This window comes from Sorex araneus, chromosome 9 (genome assembly GCF_027595985.1).
Source record: "Sorex araneus isolate mSorAra2 chromosome 9, mSorAra2.pri, whole genome shotgun sequence".
In the NCBI taxonomy this organism is placed as follows: Eukaryota; Metazoa; Chordata; class Mammalia; order Eulipotyphla; family Soricidae; genus Sorex; species Sorex araneus.
Window position 1 is genome coordinate 28,127,242 of NC_073310.1, and position 22,108 is coordinate 28,149,349.

The window sequence follows — 22,108 nt, forward strand, 5'->3', positions numbered from 1 at the left end:
CATTTATTTCACCTACGAGTATGAAATGTAAACAGCTCAAAATATATTCCCTTGAGGTGGGCAGGGAACTAAATAAGAGGGTAAGCAAAGACTCAATACTTTAGGGATACTGAATATCTTCAGAAAATAGTTTTCTACATTTTGACATTAGAAATGAATAAATAAGAATCTAATAAGTTACCTAAAAGAAAGCTTATTTATTTATAAAACCCTGCTAATGCAATTTTTAGTAGATTGATCTTAAATAAGAATAGTCAAGGTAAGATCTCATAAAAAGGTTGGAAACGGAAACCAGAGGAGTCTTCACTGAGAGAAATAATGAAGATAATACAGAGTTATTTCTCTGATGATTAATATTTTCACAGAACCAGGGCCAGAGTGAATTGTACAGCAGGTACTTGCCTTGCTTACAACTAACCTAGGCTTGATCCCCAGCACACCGTTAGGACCCTAAGTCTATCAGGAATGGTCCTTGAGTGCAGCTTAGGAGTAAACCCTGAGCACCACCAGGTATGAACCCAAACCAAAAATTTAAAAATACTTCAGTGTTTAAAAAAATGAAATCCATTGTTCAGAAAATCTTTGGGTTTTAAAAATACTTCAGTGTTTAAAAAAATGAAATCCATTGTTCAGAAAATCTTAGGGTTTTTTTAGTACTTTGTTTTTTTTTTTTTTTTTTGCTTTTTGGGTCACACCCGGAGATGCACAGGGGTTACTCCTGGCTTTGCACTCAGGAATTACCCCTGGCCGTGCTCAGGGGACCATATGGGATGCTGGGATTTGAACCCGGGTCGGCCGCGTGCAAGGCAAACACCCTACCCGCTGTGCTATCTCTCCAGCCCCAGTTTGTGTTTGTTTTGAGGAGCGGCTCCCAGCTTGGTGATGTGGGAGCCTCTCCTGGTGGTGCTTGGGGGACCATGTGATATCTAGGATCAAACCTAGACCTCTTGTATACAAAGGATGCACTCTAGCATATTGAGCCATCTTTTTGGTTGTCACAAGTTTTTTGAATAATCTGTGAGAACACAAAGTTCAATTTTAATTTATCATTTTGAGTACCAGATTGATATTATAGTAGATAGGGCGCTTGCCTTGCACACAGCAGACACAGGTTCAATCTGAGTCTGCTAGGAGTATTCCTGAGTATATAGTCAGGAGTATCCCCTGATCACTTCTGGGTGTGGCCTCCAAACAAAACCAAAGGGAAAAACATTTTATTTTTTTTTTCATTTCGTTGCCTTACCTGATGGTACTTACTGCTGGTTCTGGGCTCAGAGCTCACTGGTGCTTTGGACCATGTAGTACCTGAGCTGCAACTCTGACCTTCTACATGCAAAATCACAAAGTCTTTTAATTACTACATTGAAATTTTTTTTCTTTTTCTTTTTCTTCTTCTTCTTTTTTTTTTTTTTTTTGCAGTACCAGTGATTGAACCCAGGGCCTCACACATGCAAGGCAAGTGTTCTAACCTGAGCTACCTTCCCACCTCATTACTGCATTGAAAATGCAGACTGTAATTTTACGGGATTATAGTCTTTGGGATTAGAACAATTTAGAACTCCTGACTCTATTTAAACATTTGGAGAAGTTTCTTTTTTGATAATCTGCTTTATAAAGATATAATGTACAGAAATCAGAGAGGTAGCTCTCTGAACTTAGCACATTTTGCACTCAGGATATTTAGGTTCAATATCTGGCATTGCATATAATCCTTTTTTGTTTGGTTTTGTTTTGGGGCCACACTCAGTGATGCTCATTGCTTACTTCAGCTTACTTCTGTGCTCAGAAACCACTCCTAGAAGTACTCCAGTTACTATATGTTGTGCTGGGAATCAAGCCCAGGTCTGCTGTGTGCAAGGCAAATTCCTTACCCTCCCCCATACTGCTCTGGTTTCATGCATATAATCTTCTGAGCTCTACCAGGAGCAGCTCCAAAGCACAGAGCCTGAACTCTACCAGGTGTAGCCACCCCCTCTCCCCTTAAAACAAACAGAAGAAGTAATATATAGACAATAAAATGTATAGCAGGGAATGTGGCTCAGATGTAGAATACTTGCTTTGCATGCACGAGGCCCTGATTTGATCCCTGGTACCACAGGGGGGCAAAATCCATTTCTGAAACCAGACAAAAGATTAAGGGCTGGAGGCTTTGTTTTAATGCAGGAGATCTGGGATCCATATCTCACAGTCCCCTGAGCAGCAACAGCATTAGCTTCCTGTATGGGGGCCTCAAAACAATAATTTAAATTCGCTGCTTTAATATTTACAGTTTCATAAATTGAGTTTAGGCTAATGTATACAGCAGTATAACTACTTGCACTTATCATTGGGTAAATACCTTAAGTTTCCAAAGATTGATGTCGTTAACTATTAAGTGCGGACAAGAACTGGCAACCGAGGGGGCTGTAAAGCATGAGAGCCAATATATAAACGCCTGAGACAGAGAAGGCATTACTTGAGTTCTAATCATACTCGTTGTTTTTTCTTTTCTCCTTTTCTAGCTTCTGAGAGTTCTGCCGAAGACAGTGAGCAGGAGGATGAGACTAGTGTTCAAGACATAGATAATAATGACAAAGATGAATCCAAGATTGATCATTTGACCCACACTAGAAGTGATCTTATTTCAAAAGAAGAACAAAATAGTTCTTTGCTAGAAGAAAACAAAGTTCATGGAGATTTGATAATATCCAAAGCAGTCTCAAAATCGCCTGAAAGTTTAAGAAAAGATGTAGAGGGATTATCTGAAGATACTGATTATGAAGATGATGATGAAGTCACAAAAAAGAGAAAGGATGTCAAGAAGGACATCATTGATAAGTCTTCAAAGCCACAAGTAAAGCGTGGTAAAAGAAGGTATTGCAATGCTGAGGAGTGTTTAAAAACAGGATCACCTGGCAAAAAGGAAGAGAAGGCCAAGAACAAAGAATCACTTTGTATAGAAAACAGTAGCAACAGCTCTTCAGATGAAGAAGAAGAAGAAAAATCAAAAGCAAAGAGTACACCAACTAAGAAATATAATGGTTTAGAAGAAAAAAGAAAGTCTCTCCGGACAACTGGTTTTTATTCAGGATTTTCTGAAGTGGCAGAAAAAAGAATAAAACTTTTGAATAACTCTGATGAAAGACTTCAGAATAGTAGAGTTAAAGACAGAAAAGATGTCTGGTCAAGTATTCAGGGACAGTGGCCTAAAAAAACGCTGAAGGAGCTTTTCTCAGACTCTGACACCGAGGCTGCAGCTTCTCCACCTCATCCTGCGCCTGAGGAAGGCCCAACAGAGGGGTCACTGCAGACTGTGGCGGAGGAGGAGAGCTGCTCTCCCAGTGCTGAGCTCGAAATACCACTGCCACCATCCAGTGCTGATAGTAAACCTGCTGAAGAAAAAGCAGTGGAAGTCATTGACAAAAAGGCAGAATTTCCAAGTAGTGGCAGTAATTCAGTGCTAAATACCCCTCCTACTACACCTGAGTCGCCTTCCTCAGTCACTGTAACAGAAGCCAGTCGGCAGCAGTCCTCTGTAACAATATCAGAACCACTTGGCCCAAACCAAGAAGAGGTTCGGAGTATCAAGAGTGAAACAGACAGCACAATTGAGGTGGATAGTGTTGCAGGGGAACTCCAAGACCTACAGTCTGAAGGGAACAGCTCCCCAGCAGGCTTTGATGCCAGTGTGAGCTCCAGCAGCAGTAATCAGCCAGAACCCGAGCACCCTGAAAAAGGTGAGGAGCAAAATATACTTGTTTCATTACTTTGGGATTTCCCCCCCACTCCCACCCACAATTAAGTGGTTTCGCAATATCTTTTGTTACAGTATGAGGTGTTTAAGTGAAGTACTTGTGTGGACATGGTAAAAACTGAAATTTAAAAGATGATTTGAGTAACGACTAGTGAAATCTATTTTTAAAAGCTTGAAAAGGACTTAGTTTCCTTTGCTTTAGCCATCCACCACAGTTTATAGTAGACAGAACACATGCCAAGAGATTGCACCGAGACCCAAATCCACATCTATTAAAACTTAGGCACCAGTTCACTATAGAGCATGATGAGCAGATTAAATATATTTCTGTAACATTGTTTTTTGCAATTGTAATGTGCAGTTTCTCACAAACATTTTGATTTGTTGACAGACCCCTCCACCCTTAACCAAATACTGTATGTAGGGGTTTGGAGCAACCAACTGTCCAGGCACTGCTTTCCTCAGACAACCGTGTCAAACTGATTTTCAAGCCTGACTAACTTGTGTGAGTTTGTAAAGGAATTTGATGCTTTCTTAGATGCATAGCTTCCAAATTGACAGACCAATGTATATGTTAATAAACTACAGTAATACTCTTTATTTTCTGTGGAGTTGTTAAAAGTGGAAATTCAAAGTAGTACTTTCTCCAAAAGTATTAATATTAGTTTTTTGATTAGTGCCATAATTATACTTCAGTCATAGTTTTTCTTAAAAACCATTTCACGCTGATGTATTACATCAGTATTCTCTAGACTGGCACTTGGCTTTAAAATGTACTTTTCCTTTGAAAAAGAGTTGTGGGGCTGGAGCAATAGCATAGCGGGTAGGGCGTTTGCTTTTATACGCGGCCGACCCGGGTTCGATTCCCAGCATCCCATATGGTCCCCCAAGCACCACCAGGAGTAATTCCTGAGTGCATGAGCCAGGAGTAACCCCTGTGCATCGCCGGGTGTGACCCAAAAAGTGAATAAAAATAAAAAGAGTTGTAGAATACATATTCTATGTAATAGATCAGGTTTTATTATGTTACCTGTAGGCTGTTCGCTATGCTTAAAGAGACAAGATCTAGATCGGAATATAAGATTACTCACTCAGATCTTTTTCCCTTTTTCAGCTATAATTATTGCGATAAATTTGATATAACATTTTCACACAAATCTTGACTTAATACATCTTTTAAAATATATAGTAAATAAATGGTTGAATTAATTTGGAATGTATTTTGTTTTTTTCACATTCATACCCAGATACTATGATTGTATTCCTGTGCCATTCTAACTCATGTAACTGAATTAGGCACAAAAAATTAAATAAGATTTATCACACAATTAAAGAGGCCTTATGCAAGATAAGGTTGTAAGTATTATTCCTTAAGAGATTTATCCTAACCATATTATTCATATGAAAAATTAAAATATTTTTGGCCCAGGACTTTGATTTGTGATAAGAGTGTACACTTCCCTCCACTGCAGTGCTGGGGATTGAACCCAGGGCTTCGTGTAAGGCAAGCTCTTTACCACTGAGCTATATCTTCAGCTTGAGTTCATGCATTTGTATGTATAAGGTTTTGGGTTCAGTTTCTGGACTAAAATTTTTTAAAATTTTCTACTAACAAGGTATGATAGCTTATTTTCTGATGGACTGTCAATAATTCCCTTTTGAAGCTTAATTTTATTTAAAAAATTTTGCAACAACTGGGATCGGAGCATTAGTACAGTGGGTAGGCCATTTGCCTTGCATGCAACCAAACCAGATTTGATCCTGGCGTCTCTTATGGTCCCCTTTGCAACCGCCAGGAGTAATTCCTGAGTGCAGCCTCCACCCCTGAGCATTGCTGGGTGTGACAACAAAATGAAAAAAGAAAAAGTTTGCAACTAGAGAGGCTAGGGCAATAGTACAACATGTAGGATGCTTGCCTTGCATGCAGGTTGACCCAAGTTCCAGCCTCACCAGGAGTGACTCCTGAGCACAGAGCCAGGAGTAACTCCTGAATATTGCTGGGTTTGACCCAAAACCAAACAAAAAAGTATGCAACTACAGGAACTAGAGAGATACTTCTGTCAGCATTGTACAGTTCTTGGGAGTGATAGTATTGTGGCTAAGGCACTTGCCTTCTTGTGGCAGACCCAGGTTCAATCCCCGGCATCCCATATGGTCCCCCATGCACCACCAGGAGTACCACTGGGTATGTCTTAACCCAAAAAAACAATAACATAGATAAAAGGAAACATAATTATTTCAGAATAATTTCTACAGAGATGATGTTTCTTCAAATTGATAAGCTGGGGGCCAAAGAGATAGGACAGCAAATAGGGCCCTTGCTTGCACATAACTACTTGGATTTGATCCCCAGCACCCCATATAGTAGCACCACTAAGAGTGATCTCTGGGCACAGAGCCAGGAGTAGACACCAGCACTGTGGGGCATGGCACCAAAATAAAAAGAGGGAAGAATACCATTATAAAGATATAACTATTTTAACCAATAATTAAATACCGTTTCTGCTTTACTAAATTTTAACAAATTTTAGTTTTTATTTTCAGCATGTCTATTTTTCAACTACTGCTCATAAATTTCAAGAACCATGTTTTCATTTATAGCTAATTCTTTAAAGAAGGATGTACTTATTTACTTTTAAAAAATATTTTACTGGACCAGAGCGATAGTACAGCAGGTAGGGTGTTTGCCTTGCACATGGCCGACCTGTGTTCGATCCCTGGCATCTCATATGGTTGCCCAAGCTCTGCCAGGAATAAGCCCTGAGCAGAGTTGTATGTGGCCCAAAACCCCCCCAAAAAAATTAATAAAAATTACTGGGGGAAAAGTATATTTTATGAGAGCTGGAGAATTTTCACCCTGGAGGCCCCTCCACTGCCGGATAACCTGGATAACTGAACTGCACTGTGGGTTCTGAGCAATCCCACATTCGTTGAACCCCCATCCCAGATGGATGAGAAGATTTTGGATTGGCCCCAGCCCCTCGGCACCATTCTGAGGACAACTATCCCCCAAATTTAACTCCTTTAATGACTGTTTCAGATATTAAATTTCTGTGATAGTATATGAATCTAATAAACTTATATTTAATAAATTTAGTTTAATGATTGTTATATGCTTCTAAAATATATAATTAAATTATACCAAGGAAGAGATTAGTTTTATATTATGTTATTTAATAATCTTTTTCCCATCATAGCTTGTACAGGTCAGAAAAGAGTGAAAGAAACTCAGGGAGGAGGAAGTTCATCAAAAAAGCAAAAACGAAGCCAGAAAGCAACAGTGGTAAACAACAAAAAGAAGGGAAAAGGCAGTAAGTGTGAACCCTCTAATGTTTTAAATGTATAAATAATGGCAAATACATTTTTATTTTACCATTAAGATATGAAGTAGTTCAGTAGTTTGATTTTTGTCTTTACTATCAAAAAGTTAACCAGGGGTCAGAGAAATAACTCAAAGGGTAATCGGGTTCTTTGCATGCAGGAGACCAAATTTGATCCATGGCACCACTGGTCTCTGAGAACTGCTAAGAGCAACCCCACCTTAGTTTGACCCTAAAACAAAACACACAAAAGAAAGTTACACATATATTAAATATGTTAAATAGCGCAAATGATAATAGAAATTGTTTTTAAACTGATACCCAATATAATACAAACATCAACATCTTAGTTTTGGTGCAGAATTTTTCCCACTTGTTATTATGTGTGTCACATATATTTTGAAATGCTTCGATTCTATTTTATTATAATGAAATTGCTTGCTATAAGGCTAGAGAGATAATACAGAGGGTAAGATGCCTGCCTTGGATGCAGTTGACCCGGGTTTGATCCCCCATATCCCATTGTGGTCCCCCGGTACTGCCAGGGGTGATTCCTGATGTAGAGCCAGGAATAACACCTGAGTATCATTGGGTATGACCCCAAAACAAAACAAACAAGTTAAAAAACAAACTTTTAAAAAAAAATTGATTGTTTTAATGGATCTTTAAGGCAAAATCAGCCATTAAGAGAATAATCAAAATTGAGAACTTTAAGAGTTAAAATTATAGCAATTCCAATTTAATATCTCTCTCGTGTCCTGAAATACATCCCGTGAGAGCTTATAGAAACAACATTTTAAGTATGTACCAATTTAATATTTAACATTAGCAATGATTTTATCCATCTACAGGAATATATACATATATACTGTATTTCTCCTGAGAGCTGCACATTTTATCTTTCTGGTAAAGAAAGTGAGAAGCAGAAAATATGTGAAGAATTTTTTTTCAGGTGTCCCACACTGACCTCCTGCTGCTCTTCCAGGAGACTCCTGCCACCTCCACTGCCTGACCTTTGCTTTCGGCCGGCTTGGCTGCACTTCAGTGCAGAAAAGGGTTATTCGGCCAGCTCCCCGAGGTTCTGCTGAGCCCATATGACTTCCAGGCGGTGAATATGGCGTCCCTCGGGCCCCGGGAGACTGTGCTCAGCAAGGCCGTGAAAGCCAGGCTGAAGCAGACCACTGCATCAGAGTGTGGCCAAGCCTTGGGTGGCTTAGCTAGGAGTTGCCAGGGGTTCAGGAGCAGCAGTGGGGGGACTGGGAGGGGCATTTATTTACAGTGTGCATTAAAGTTGGTTGCAGTTTCTTTATTCCTAAAACAGCTCAGTGGGAGGAGTTACTAATTCTTTCTTAACTGGAATACTTTTTTAGGCTTGAGAGCCTAACTATATACTTTAGGTGGGGTAAAAGTAAGTAAACTTGTTGTTAGTTATTTGGTGTAACAAAGATTTTTAAAAACTTTTTTTAAACTATGTAATATTTTTGTCTTCAAAACTTTCCTGTTTAAATGATATTTCTTGGACTAGAGAGATAGTACAAAGTTAAGGCTCTTACCTTGCATGCGGCCCATCCTGGTTTGATCCCCAGCGCTGCCAATGGTCCTCTGAGAACCACTGGGACCCCATGCACCACTGGGTTTGACCCCAAATCTCCAATAAATTTAATGCTTTCAATAAGTTAAATGACATTTCCCTAAGTGGGTTTTCTTTTGTTAGTCAGTTAATATTTATATAATTTGGAAATGCAGTGTTTGCTGTGTTCTCCCATTTTAATTGTTGGGCCATGCTTGGTAAATCAAAATCAGGAACCATACTCTGATAATTTAATAAAAGAGATTTACTCACATATTCTTTGGGGGATGGGTGTTGGGTCACATCTAGCAATTCTCAGGGCTTACTCCTGGCTCTGCTCCAGGATCACGCCTAGCAATACTCCAGAGATATCTAGGGACTAAACTGGGGTCTGCTATGTGCAAGGCAAACAACTCCTATACTCTCTTTCTGACCTAATTCTTGAAATAATCCTTTATATCCAGAAAGAAGTAATCTGTGGAAATACCCATCCCATCTATTCTCTTGATTAACTGTCAAGTTTAAGCATTTTCATCTGGGAGTTTCATCAGCAAAGACAGATACAACATAATTGTCACGTAGACTTTGGACTTTTTCACCAATACTGAAAGTATTTCCCAGCATAAATTAATGATTTAAGGGCTAAGGAAGTGCCTCATGGTATACATGAGCCCTAGGTTTAGAAACCAGCACTGCATGGTCTTCCATCACACTAGGTATAGTCCTGAAGTACAGCTAAGGTGTGATTCAAAGAACAAAAATCAGTGAACAGAACATTTTATAGGGGCTGAAGCAATTGTACAGTGGATAGGGTGTTTGCCTTGCACACACCTGACCCATATTCGACTCCCAACATCCCAGTATGGTCCCCCAAGCCTGCCAGAAGTAATTTCTGAGTGCAAAGTCAGAAAATACTCTGAGTATTGCTGGGTTTGGCCCAAGGCAAAAAACAAACAAAAGCGGGGGGGGGGGGGAATTTCAGTATATCCTGTGAACTTTGCAAGAATTAATTTATTTTTAGGATCCAGAGAGGTGGTATACCAGGTGGGGGTCTTGCCTTGTATGCAGCTGACCTGGGTTCGATATCTGGCTTCCCAGATGGTTCCCTGGAGCGTATCAGCAATAATCCCCACCTTGTAGAGCCAGGAGTAAGCCCAGAGCATACAATGTATGGCCCCAAAACAGACAGGACAAAGAATTAGTTTTATTCAACTAGCTACAATGTTAGGAAGAAATTCATTATATGTCTCAAAGCTTAGACTTTATTCCCAAAGATTTCATTATATGATTGCATATCACTATGACTAAATAAATAGAAATGTATTACATGAACACAATATGTAAGTAACCGAAAATTGAAATTTTTCTGAGTTATTTTAAAAGATGCTATGTTTTATTTTGCATTTATTCACAAAATAGAGTATAAAACCATCCAGATAGTGACTATATTTGACAGTCTACCAGGTAAACTGGAAGGTTAGTTTGAGTGGCTTTTTAAACTATTATTAGCAGGCCTGCACAGCAGGCAGGGGGGGTGCTTGGTTTACATGCAGCCAACTGTGATTGCATCCCCAGCATCACATATGATCCCCAGAGCCCTGCCAGGAGTGATCCCTGAGCATTAAGCCAGGAATAAACCCTGAGCACTGCTGGGTATGGTCCAAAAATGAAAAACACTATTATTGGCAATTCAGGTAAGAACAGTTTTTTTGTTGTTGTTTTTGTTTTCTTTCACTGAGATGCTACTGCATTTGTATGTGATGAATTTTCAGGTTTCGAGGTAGAAGCTGTTAAAAAGTTTACTGTAATATTAATAAATTTGCAATTGTTCACAACATTCAGACAGTTCTTTGATACTTTGATACTTATCAATCCTTTAAATCTTTTCAGCAAACAGTAGTGATAGTGAAGAACTTTCTGCTGGTGAAAGTGTAACTAAGACTCAGCCAGTCAAGTCAGTTTCCACTGGAATAAAGTCTCATAGTACCAAGTCTCCTGCAAGGACACAATCTCCAGGAAAATGTGGGAAGAATGGTGATAAAGATCCAGATCTCAAGGAACCCAGTAATCGATTGCCCAAAGTTTACAAATGGAGCTTTCAGATGTGTAAGTGATAAATATTTTTTCTCAAAAATGAAAAATTTTTAAATTTTAACATAATTTTCCTTCAAGAGTGATGCATATTAAATCAGTACAATTCTTGATGGTATTAGTGCTCAAAAAAGAGACCATAAATCCCCAGTCCCTCCTTAACTCACAGAGTGCTTTTATATTCTATTATCCACAGTGAGCAACAATTGAAAATTACTACATGCAATAAGAGACTTTCAGAGAGCTGCCACATGCAACTTCCATTGCAGTGTATAGCTATCATTGTCCTGTTTTATTACTAATATTTTGCTGTACTTGAGTTACAAATTAAATTTCCTTATAGTATTATAAGTAAAAAAACATAAGTATACATATCTTGTAAGTATATATATAAAAAGAAGCATATATAGGGTTCAACACTATTGATAGTATTCTAGCATCCTCTGGGGTTTTGGAACCTATCTCCGGCCATTACGAAGGATCTACCGTAGTAATCAATTATAATAAAAATAATCAATTTAATCTTGACTTGAATAAAGAAATTGCTAAAAGAAAAATTTTAGAGCAGTTGAGGCAAGTATTAACACTGACTTTATACTTGATATGATCTCAGAAATTCACTTTAGTGAATAGGAAATATAGCTCAAATGGTTAGTATACATGCTTTGCTTTCTGGAGACCTATGTTTTGATTCCAGCACAATATAATCCCCTAAGCATCATTCTGTGAGTAGCCCCTGAGCAACCTAGGTGTGGCCAAAAGCTCCCTTCAAAAAATTATTTTGAGGGCCTGGAGCAATAGCACAGCAGGTAGGGTGTTTGCCTTGCACACGACTGACCTGGGTTCGATTCTCAGCATCCCATATGGTCCTCTGAGCACTGCCAGAGGTAATTCCTGAGTGCAGAGCCAGGAGTAACCACTGTGTATTGCCGGGTGTGACCAAGAAAGAAAAAAAATATTTTGAAATAATTATTTAGAGCTAGAGAGATAATAAAATAACAATTATAATAACTTGGTACTATGAGTAGAGTAGATGGGAATAGAATATAAGTGAGACAAGATGTTTTTTAATTTCTGGAACTAGTGCCACCGAGTGATTGTTATAAGGTGCTGAGTTACACCACATGTGCTTTTGTATATATGAGGAATTCTTTTGTGGTTTTTTTTTGTTTGTTTTTTGGACCACACCTGGACATGCTGAGGATCATTTCTGGTGAGGCACAGGGATCATGTAAGATACCCCAGTTAGCAAGCACCTTACTTGCTATAGATCTCTCAGGACCTGCATAAAATATTTTTGATGAAATAGATTACTGCAGAATATACATAAGATACAAGGAGGTAATTCTTCGAAGATTAAAATTATGTCAGTTTTTAGAAATTTCCCTCCAATTTTAAAGTCATACCTACTTATTAAGACACACACATACACACATACACACACACACACACCCCAGAGAAATGGTACAGCAGGTCTGGCACTTGCTTTATAAACAGCACACACACACACACACACCACACACACACACACACACACACACACACACATGAGAAATGGTACAGCAGGTCGGGCACTTGCCCTATAAACAGCCAACTTATGTTTGATCCCCAGCACTTTGTATAGTCCCTGAAGCTCACCACGAGTGATCCCTAGTGCAGAGCCAGAAGCCCTGAGCACCACTAGGTTTTTGATGTGGCCCTAAAACCAAAAAGAAAAAATAAGATTGATAAGATTGTATCATTTTGGTATCCTTTAAGACTTATTTCTAAATATTTTAAATACGATTCTTACTTTTTTGTTTGTTTGTTTGGGTCATACCTGGCAATGCACAGGGGTCATTCCTGGCTCATGCACTCAGGAATTACCCTGGCGGTGCTCAGGGAACCATACGGGATGCTGGGATTTGAACCCGGGTCAGCCGCGTGCAAGGCAAACACCCTACCCGCTGTGCTATCACTCCAGCCCCTAAATACGATTTTTTAACAAAATACTATAGTGATACTATGTGTGAATGTGAATTTTGCTTCCATGTCCTAGTCTATAAATAATTTTTATTTCTGTAGTTCTTTTGAGCATTGATGTTTTGTAAAAAAAAGTACATGTTAGTAACGATAGCTTTAAATTCACAGCGGATTTGGAAAATATGACAAGTGCTGAACGCATCACAATTCTTCAAGAAAAACTGCAGGAAATCAGAAAACATTATCTGTCACTAAAATCTGAAGTAGCGTCAATTGACCGAAGGAGAAAGCGTTTAAAGAAAAAAGAGAGAGAAAGTAAGTTTTTTTTTTTATTGAGTCACCATGAGATACACAGCTACAAAGCTGTTCATGATTTGTTTTCAGTCATACAGTGTTCCAACAGCCATCTGTACAGTGTCCATTTTCCACCACCAATAGCCCCAGTGTCCTTCCTGCCTCCCCCCCCTCCCCACACACACACTCCTCTCTTCCTCTCTCTTCCTCCTCTTTTGGGGATTATGATTTGCCATATAGATACTGAGGGATTTTCATGTTTGTTACTTTACCTACTTTCGGCGCGAAGTTCTTATTCAGTTATCATTTCCAACTGTCTTTATCATAGTAGTCCCTTCTCTATCCCAACTGCCTTTTCCTCAAGCACTTGAAACAGACTTTCTATTGTGGAGCAATCCTCCTGACCCTTGTTACTGCTGTCCTTGGGTATTAATCTCATATTATGTTTAATAAATCCAACAAATTAGTTCAGTAATTATGTCTGTCCTCTGAGTACATAGGAGTACATATCATTTCACTCAATATGATACTCTCCATATCCATCCATTTCTAAGTGAACTTCATGACTTCATTTTTCCTAACTGCTTCATAGTATTCCATTGTATAGATGTTCCATAGTTTCTTTAATCAGTCATCTGTTCTCAGGCACACGGGTTGTTTCCATGTTCTGGCTGTTTTGAATAGTGTTATGATAAGCAGAAGTGCAGATGGCATTTCTGCAGTGTGTTTTTGGTCCCCCAAGGTATATTCCCAGAAGTGGTATTGCTGGGTTGTATGATGGAAGCTCACTTTATAGCTTTTTGAGGAATTCCCATATTGCTCTTCAAAAAGGCTGAACCAGTGGCATACCCACCAACAGTGAAGGAGAGTCCGTTTCTCCCCACATCCACGCCAGCACTGGTTGCTCTTGTTCTTTTTGATATGTGCCAGTCTCAGTGGTGTAGGTGATAATCTCATTGTTGTTTTGATTTGTATCCTCCTGGTGATTAGCAATGTAAAGCATTTTTTCATACATCTTTTTTTTTTTTCCTTTTTGGGTCATACCTGGCGATGCACAGGGGTTACTCCTGGCTCTGCACTCAGGAATTACCCCTGGCCGTGCTCAGGGAACCATATGGGATGCTGGGATTTGAACCCGGGTCGGCCGCATGCAAGGCAAATGCCCTACCCGCTATGCTATCTCTCCAGCCCCACATCTTTTGACTGTACTTTTTTTGGTAGAAGTTTCTGTTCATTTCTTTCTTCCCATTTTTTTGATGGTGTTGGATATTTTTTTTTTGTATGTGTGTGTTATATTCTGCCAGTGCCTTATGTGTCTTAGACATTAACCCCTTACCAGAATGGGTAAGTATTGGGTAAATAATTTTTCTCAATCTTTCCTCTTAAGGTAAGGTTGTTGTTGTTGTTGTTGTTGTTCTTGTTTAATTTAAACAGTTTAAAAAGCAGTTGTGGGGGCCGGAGCAGTAGTACAGTGGTTATGGTACTTGCCTTACACATAGCCAACCCAGATTCAATCCCCAGCACCACATATGGTCTCCTGAGCCTGCCAGTAGTGATCCCTGAGCAAAGAACCAGGAGTAACCTCTGAGCGAGCTCTGTGGGCAAAAACAAATCAAAAACATAAATCTGTTGTAACTATATTTATATTTGATTCATCTGCCTTATTTTCATTATAAAAAAGTAAAATTTGGGACTGGAGAGGTAGTACAGTGAATAATGCCTTTCATGAGGCCAACCCGAATTTGATCCCTGGCACCCATATAGTCTTTTTAGCCTCACCAGGAGTGAGCTCTAACACAGAGGAGAAGTAAGCCCTCATGCTGGCTCTAATAAATTTTTAACTTATCTAAATAAATTATCCCAAATTATAATGCTCATCTTAGTCAAAAGAATAGTAATTGTCATCTTCCTACAGCTTATACTCAAAAAAGAAGCAAACAAACAAAAACCCTTTAAAGTATCAGATGGTGAAAAGCAGTGTGAAGAGATTACAGTGATGTTCAGGCTGTATATAATGAGATAATGGTAATAATTGGATAGATACAGTTTTATTTTAAATGTTCGCGGGTCGGGGCTGAAGCAGTTAGGTATAGCAAGTGGCTGACCTGGATTCGATCCCTGGCTGCTTAAAGGAGTAATTCCTGAGTTGCAGAGCCCTGAGCATCACCTGGTATGACCCAAAAAAGCCAAAACAAATTAAAAAAAAAACTACAGATGTTTAAAGGTCGCTTTTACTGGGGTATGAATGACATGTATAAATGAGAAGTTAAAATTTGAAGAAAGAGCTCTTTTGCTTAGCTTGTGTTGCTCCCAGGATAGGTATCAAAGTCTTTGTATTGCCCAGAAGTTCCACAGCCACCTTCGAGATCAGAAGTGGCATGACAAACAGTACAAGAAAGCGCGTTTGGGCAGAGCCTGGAAGGCCAACCCTTTCAGAGCCACTTCCCATGCAAAGGAAATTGTGCTGGAGAATGTTGGAGTTGAGGGGCCAGAGCAATAGTACAGTGGGAAGGGTGTTTGCCTTGCACATGGCTTACCCAGGTTTGTTCCCCAGCATCTGCTAGAAGTAATTCCTGAATGCAGAGCCAGGTGTGAGCATAGCCTAGTGTGGCCCCAAAACCCAAAAAAAAAAAAAAAAGAAAGAAAGTTGGAGTTGAGGCCAAATAGCCAAATTCTACTATGAGGAATTGTCTCAGTTTAGCATGATCAAGATTGGCGAAAAAAAATTACAGCCTTTGTAGTCTTAAAACTATAAGTAGAGTGGGGCTGGAGCGATAGCAGAGCGGGTAGGGCATTTGCCTTGCACGCGGCCTACCCAGGTTCGAATCCCAGCATCCCACGTGGTCCCCTGAGCACCACCAGGAGTAATTCCTGAGTGCAGAGCCAGGAGTAACTCCTGTGCATTGCCGGGTGTGACCCAAAAAACAACAACAACAACAACAACAACAAACTATAAGTAGAGGGCCAGAGTGATAGTACAATGGGTAGGGCATTTGCCTTGCATGCAGTTGACCAGAGTTCGATCCCCAGCATCCCATATGGTCCCTGAGCACTGCCAGGAGTGATTCCTGAGCCCAGAGCCAAGAGTAACCCCTGAGCATCACAAGATGTGACCCAAAAAGCCAAAAAAAAAAAAATTATAAATAGAACATGTCACTTTCCTGTTTAAAAATACCACAAGTATGGGTTGGAGTGATAGTATAGCGGGTAAGGTGTTTGCCTTGCACGCAGCCAACCCAGGTTCAATTCCCAGCATCCCATATGGTCCCCTGAGCACCACCAGGAGTAATTCCTGACTGCATGAACCAGGAGTAACCCCTGTGCATTGCTGGGCATGACCCAAAAAGGGAAAAAAAAAATATCACAAATATGGCTGGATGCTAGCTCAAGTGCTGGAGGGCCTGCTTTGCAAGTGGGAGTCCCAGGTTTGATTAGGATTGACTCTTGAACACTGTTGGCTTTGCCGCCTCCCCCTTTTCCCATGTCTGCCTCCACCGAAACCACCCTCCCTTTATGACAGGTTTCCTGCTATGACTAGTTCTCCTGGCCCTTGTTTCTGTCGTATTTGAGTATTTTTCTCATACTGTTTTCTTATATCTCGCAAATGTGTCCTGTCATTCTTTTTGTGTTCTCTACCTTTGACTCATTTCATTAACCATGATACCCTTTGTATTCATCCACATATAAGCAAATTTCATGGCTTTAATTTTTCTAATGGCTGTGGAGTATTTTGTTGTGTAAATGTACCATAACCTCTTTATCTACTCATCTGTTCTTGGACACTTGGGTTATTTCCAGATTTTGGCTATTGTGATTAGTGCTGCAGTAAACACCGGAGTGGTGCAGATGTCTTTTCTGCATTGTGTCTTGGAACCCTTGGAGTCTATTCCAAGGAGTGGAATTGCTGGGTCATGTGGAAGATTAATTCCTATTTTTTTGTGGGATGTCCATATTGTTTTGTATAAAAAGCCTGGACCAGTTTACGTAACTGTTCTCTCTGATGAGTGCCAGTTTGTGATGTGAGTTTCTCATTGTTGTTTTGATTTGCATTTCCCTGATGATTAGTGATAGAAAGCATTTCTTCATAAGTCTTTGGCCATTTGTATTTCTTCTGTTCATCTCTTCACCCAGTTTTTTGATGGGGTTGGATTTTTTTTCTTGTAAAGTTCTACCAGTGCCTTAATATATTTTGGTTATAGGTGAGTTATGGACAAATAATTTTTCCTAGTCTTTTGGTTGATTTTGTATTTTGGTCTTCGTTTCCTTGGAGAAACTTCTTGATTTGATGTAGTCTCATTGGTTTATGTTTTCTTCCACTTGCTTTGTCAGTGGCATTTCATCTTTAAAGATGCCTCTAGTTTCAGTGTCATGGAAAGATCTGCCTGTGTTTTTCTCTATGTAAAAAACAATTTTTTATAATTCTTTGCTGGTATAGTGTTGTATGAAATAGGTTAAAGCCTACAATTGTAAAATTTAGTAAGAAAGAAGAAAATTAAGAAAATTGAAATGGAAAAATTAGAATACGCCTATAAAAGTACAAAGTGTCTTATCCTAAGAAAGGAATAATAAGACATAGAACATTCAAGGTAAAAGTGATATTAATTATTTAAAGTTTATGAAATCCCTTAGTATTCAGGAGTAACTATACCTTGCTTAATCAGTAGAGGACATCATGAGTGAATGCCGTACTCAATGCCACTGTGAACGTTGTCCTGTCCTTTAAAGAAGCTTTAAAACGTCAATGTTTTATGTAAAACTGGTTTCAAGACTATAAACTCCCTAAGCTCATCCCTGAAACTTTGTATTGTTCCTTCCAATCTGAATGATAACTTAGCTGGATAGAGTATTCTTGATGAGATGTATTTTTGTACTATATCCTTCCATTTTAAGAAGTACTTTTTTTTTTCTTTTTGGGTCATACCTGGCAATGCACAGGGGTTACTCCTGGCTCATGCACTCAGGAATTAACTCCTGGAGGTGCTCAGGGGACTATATGGGATGCTGGGAATCAAACCTGGGTTGGCTGCGTGCAAAGCAAACGCCCTACTTGCTGTGCTGTTTGAATTAGAGTGATAGCACAGTGGGTGGGGTGTTTGCCTTGTATGCAGCCGAGCTGCACTCGATTCCTCCATCCTTCTCTGAGAGTCTGGCGAGCTACTGAGAGTATCTCACCCGTAGGGCAGAGTCTGGCAAGCTACCCGTGACATATTCAATATTCCCAAAACAGTAACAAGTCTCACGATGGAGACGTTACTGGTGCCTGCTTGAGCAAATCGATGAGCAGTGGGACGACAGTGCTACATATCCAGTTTACTTTCCTCTTCTTCATTTTGTTCAACCCTCTTGAGCTCATCCCATAGTTCTCTGGCATACTTTTCAGAAATGCTCTGGGATTTCTTTTCAGACTATTTTCTATCTTTTGTTGTTTTCTAGAAGTTACTTTCATCTCATGTTGGAGCTCCTTGATCTTTTGCTCAGCTGTTGTTAATTTCCTGTCAGAGCTTCTTCTTTTCTTTTCTTTTCTTTTCTTTTCTTTTCTTTTCTTTTCTTTTCTTTTCTTTTCTTTTCTTTTCTTTTCTTTTCTTTTCTTTTCTTTTCTTTTCCTTTTCTTGTCACACCCAGTGATGCACAGGGGTTACTCCTGGTTCTGCACTCAGGAATTACCCCTGGCGGTACTCAGGGGACCATATGGGATGCTGGGATTCGAACCTGGGTTGGCCGCATGCAAGGCAAACGCCCTACCCCCTGTGCTATCGCTCCAGCTCCAGAGCTTCTTTGTTTTAAGTCACCCACCATTCTTTTCATTTCTGCTTGTAGTTTATTCATTTTAGCATTCAGTCTTTATTCTGCACTGCTGACTTTGCTGACTGTTTTGATCTCATTAAACATCCTCACAATAGTGTCACTAGAGTCGTTGTCTGAATATTTACTGAATTGGTTAGTGCTGTTTGAGCCCTTTGTGTTCTTATTTTTGCTCACTGAGCATGTTGAGCTTCTGTGTGTCTTCCCCATTGGGTTTGCTGTGCTCCTACTGAGCTTTGAGTAGTGTGAGAGTAGGAGGAGCTGTCATGCAGCTTTAGAAGTTGTAAAACTAGGCCTCTCTGGGCCTTTTGCCTGGAGTTCTGATGTGGGTCCTGCTGGACCTAGGTGGAAGAGAGGAGAATTCCACTCCTGCTGTGAAAAAGCCAGAGTTGTCAGGAGGACTATCAATCTACCTGGAGAGGTGTGACAGCATGTGAGGTTTTGGAGTTGTGGAGCTGGGCCTGTTTGCTGTGGCAGAGTTTGAATGTCAGTGGACCCTTCATTCCAACTCTGGGAACAGGGGCCCCAGAGAGACTACAGAGATAAAGTACTTGCCTTGCATATGACTAACAGGGTTCAGTCCCTGGCACTGTATATGGTTTGCTGAGCACCACCAATAGTGGTTCTTGAGCAGAGCAGGGCGTAAACCCTGAGCACAGCTGGTTGGCCCAAACACCAAAATTAGAGAAAGTTAGAGAAACAATTAGCCTTCCATTTTAATTGTTATTCACAATCCCAAGAAATTCCAAACACTAAAAGATAATAGGAGGGGGCAAAGGACCTTTGGATAAATTATAGATTTTTGTTACTGGATTTATAGTTCTTATTGATGTTTTATTTCAGAATGCCTGTTTTCTATTTATTTTCATTTCTGAATATACTGGGATCACAATTTCCCTCTTGCAGAATTATTCTCTAGTACAGTGATTTTTACATTCTATGGATCAGCATCCTTTCTTCACTGATCATCAGACTGGCAGTTAATTACTAAATTAAACTAGGGATTTTTAGGATCCTTTTATGCCTGGGACCATCATTGGTCTTCAGTCACTACAAATCACTCCTTTAATCTGTCTTTTTAATTACTTGTGTAATTTGGCACTTATTGGTACTTAAATGGTTTAGAGAATGGAGAAAATTTTTAGTTAACCTTTTGATGGTGCAGGTAGTTAAAACCAAGACATTTGCTCTACAACTGTAGCTGCATCCCTGGCTTTGGAATTTGTTTATTTTGGGCCATACCTACTCCTGGCTAAATGCTTAGGAATGATTCCTAGCGATGCTAGGGGACCGTATATGATGCCAGGGATTTGAATCGGTTGGTAGGATGGAAAGCAAGCCCTTAATCACTATCTTTCTGGCTCCCAGAATTTTTAGAAGGAAAGACTTCAGTGTATTATTGGATTTACTTTTAAATCTGTTATTGGTTTGATTTCTCTTTCCTTAGGTGCTGCTACATCCTCATCTTCGTCTTCACCTTCATCAAGTTCCATAACAGCTGCTGTTATGTTAACTTTAGCTGAACCATCAATGTCCAGCGCATCACAAAATGGAATGTCAGTTGAGTGCAGGTGACAGCAGGACTTGCTAAAGCACTTTGCACTTAATGGCTGTTGAGGGCCACGTCTTTTTTTATACTGCACAGTGGCACAAAAAAATCAGACAAGCACTATTTTATATTTAAAAGTTGTTTCTTGACAAGCTGACTTGGCACTTAAGTGCACTTTTTTTTATGAAGAAAAAGTACAATGAACTGCTTTTCCTCAAGCAATAATTGTTTCCAACTTGTCTGGGAATTGTGTGTGTGGTAACTTGAAGGCCTTCCACTGTGGCAAATGGAGGCTTTTCACTGCCTGTAAAGACAATACAGTAAGCATAGTTAATGGGTGGGCCAGAACATGTTAAGATAACTTACTGTATATGTATTCCCTTGTATTTTGTTAAAGCTGGAACATTTGATATTTTTCCATTTATTTATGAAAAAATATGAACCTATTTTCATTTGTACAAGCTAATTGTTTTTTAAAGCAAGTCACCTTAGGGTGGCTTTAATTGTATAAGTCAAGCACATGTAATAAATTTAAAACCTGCAGTTAACAGGATATTAGACATCAGTCCTGGTAACCAAATATTAAAGATTCTCTTTAAAAAAGACTGAAAATGTTTACAGGTTTGAATTAGGCTAAAAGGTCTTACAGTGGCTTTTCATGCCCCTTCAAATTGGAATGGAACTACTGTACTTTGCCATTTTTCTATAAATCAGTATTTTTTTTTAATTTTGATATAATACATTGTGTGAAAAAGAAAATGGCTAATAAACTGTATTAAATCTTAAACGATGTATAAAGATTGTACTTAGCCAGTTCAAAGTGTATATTTATTCATAATGAATTATAACAGTTATATTTTTGTGTTTTCTTGTAAATGTTTCTTTTTCCTTAACTACAGATAATTCATTTGTATTGCTTATTTTATTATGAGCTACAACAAGAGGATTTCAGGAACAAGTAAACTGTATTAGTATGCTTCAAGTTTGTTGATAAGAACTGTCTAAAAAGGATGGTTGTTATTTTAAATATAAATAGCTAATCGGGGTGGTAGGCCTATAAAATTAAATGCCTTGTAAAAAATCCAAAATGAACACAAAATTGTTTTCACTTGTATTGACTTTATGTTGTATGATTCCAATCTCTGTTCTGTTTGGCACTTGTATTTAATTCTACACCTTTGTAAGACATTTGTATATTGCGAATGTGTTCATTCAAGCTATTTAATACCTGGCACTGTTAATACACAGTACTTTACTGTACAGACTGTTTTACTGTTTTAATTGTAGTTCTGTGTACTTTTTTTGGATGGGACTGGCATGTTTTATTTGTTTTCTGGCAATACGACGTGAGAAATTCAAGCGTTTTGTTGTAGATGCTAACTTGTCAGAATCCTTTACATTCAACTTTTCTAAGAAAAGCATTTCCAGTCTTGTAAGTGTGTGCTTATGGTAACTAATTTTGTTGAAAATGGTTTCAAGTTACTCAAATTTGTACAGGACTGTAAAGATTTGTTGACGACAAAACATTGAAGAAAAGCTTATAGAATAAAAGCTATAAAGTATATATTAGGATCTGCAAACAATGAAGAATTATGTAATATATTGTACAAATGTAAGCAAAGGCTCTGAAATAAAATGCCATAGTTTGTGAATCCTTGATTTTGTTCCTAAAAGATTAAATAATTTTAGTTCATTTCTGTATGTGATAGCTGTCTGGAGCATACTCTTTCTCCAGCATGTCTGTCACTAGGGGTTAATTGACATACAAATGGGGAATATTCTGCTTA

The 22,108-nt window shown here is 39.0% G+C and overlaps 1 protein-coding gene across 4 annotated transcripts in view; it reads left to right on the top strand.

The window, feature by feature from the left end:
* Positions 1-21,973, top strand: part of ARID4B (AT-rich interaction domain 4B) — a 143,220-nt gene extending 121,247 nt beyond the window's left edge. For all 4 annotated transcript variants that reach the window (XM_055146801.1, XM_055146803.1, XM_055146804.1 and 1 more), the window contains 5 exons: positions 2,502-3,716; positions 6,931-7,044; positions 10,514-10,729; positions 12,845-12,991; positions 20,220-21,973. In XM_055146801.1, the coding sequence (XP_055002776.1) occupies positions 2,502-3,716; positions 6,931-7,044; positions 10,514-10,729; positions 12,845-12,991; positions 20,220-20,347 (1,820 nt within the window). In that variant the 3' untranslated portion in view covers positions 20,348-21,973. The remainder of the gene's footprint in view (positions 1-2,501; positions 3,717-6,930; positions 7,045-10,513; positions 10,730-12,844; positions 12,992-20,219) is intronic.
* Positions 21,974-22,108: the final 135 nt, after the last annotated feature.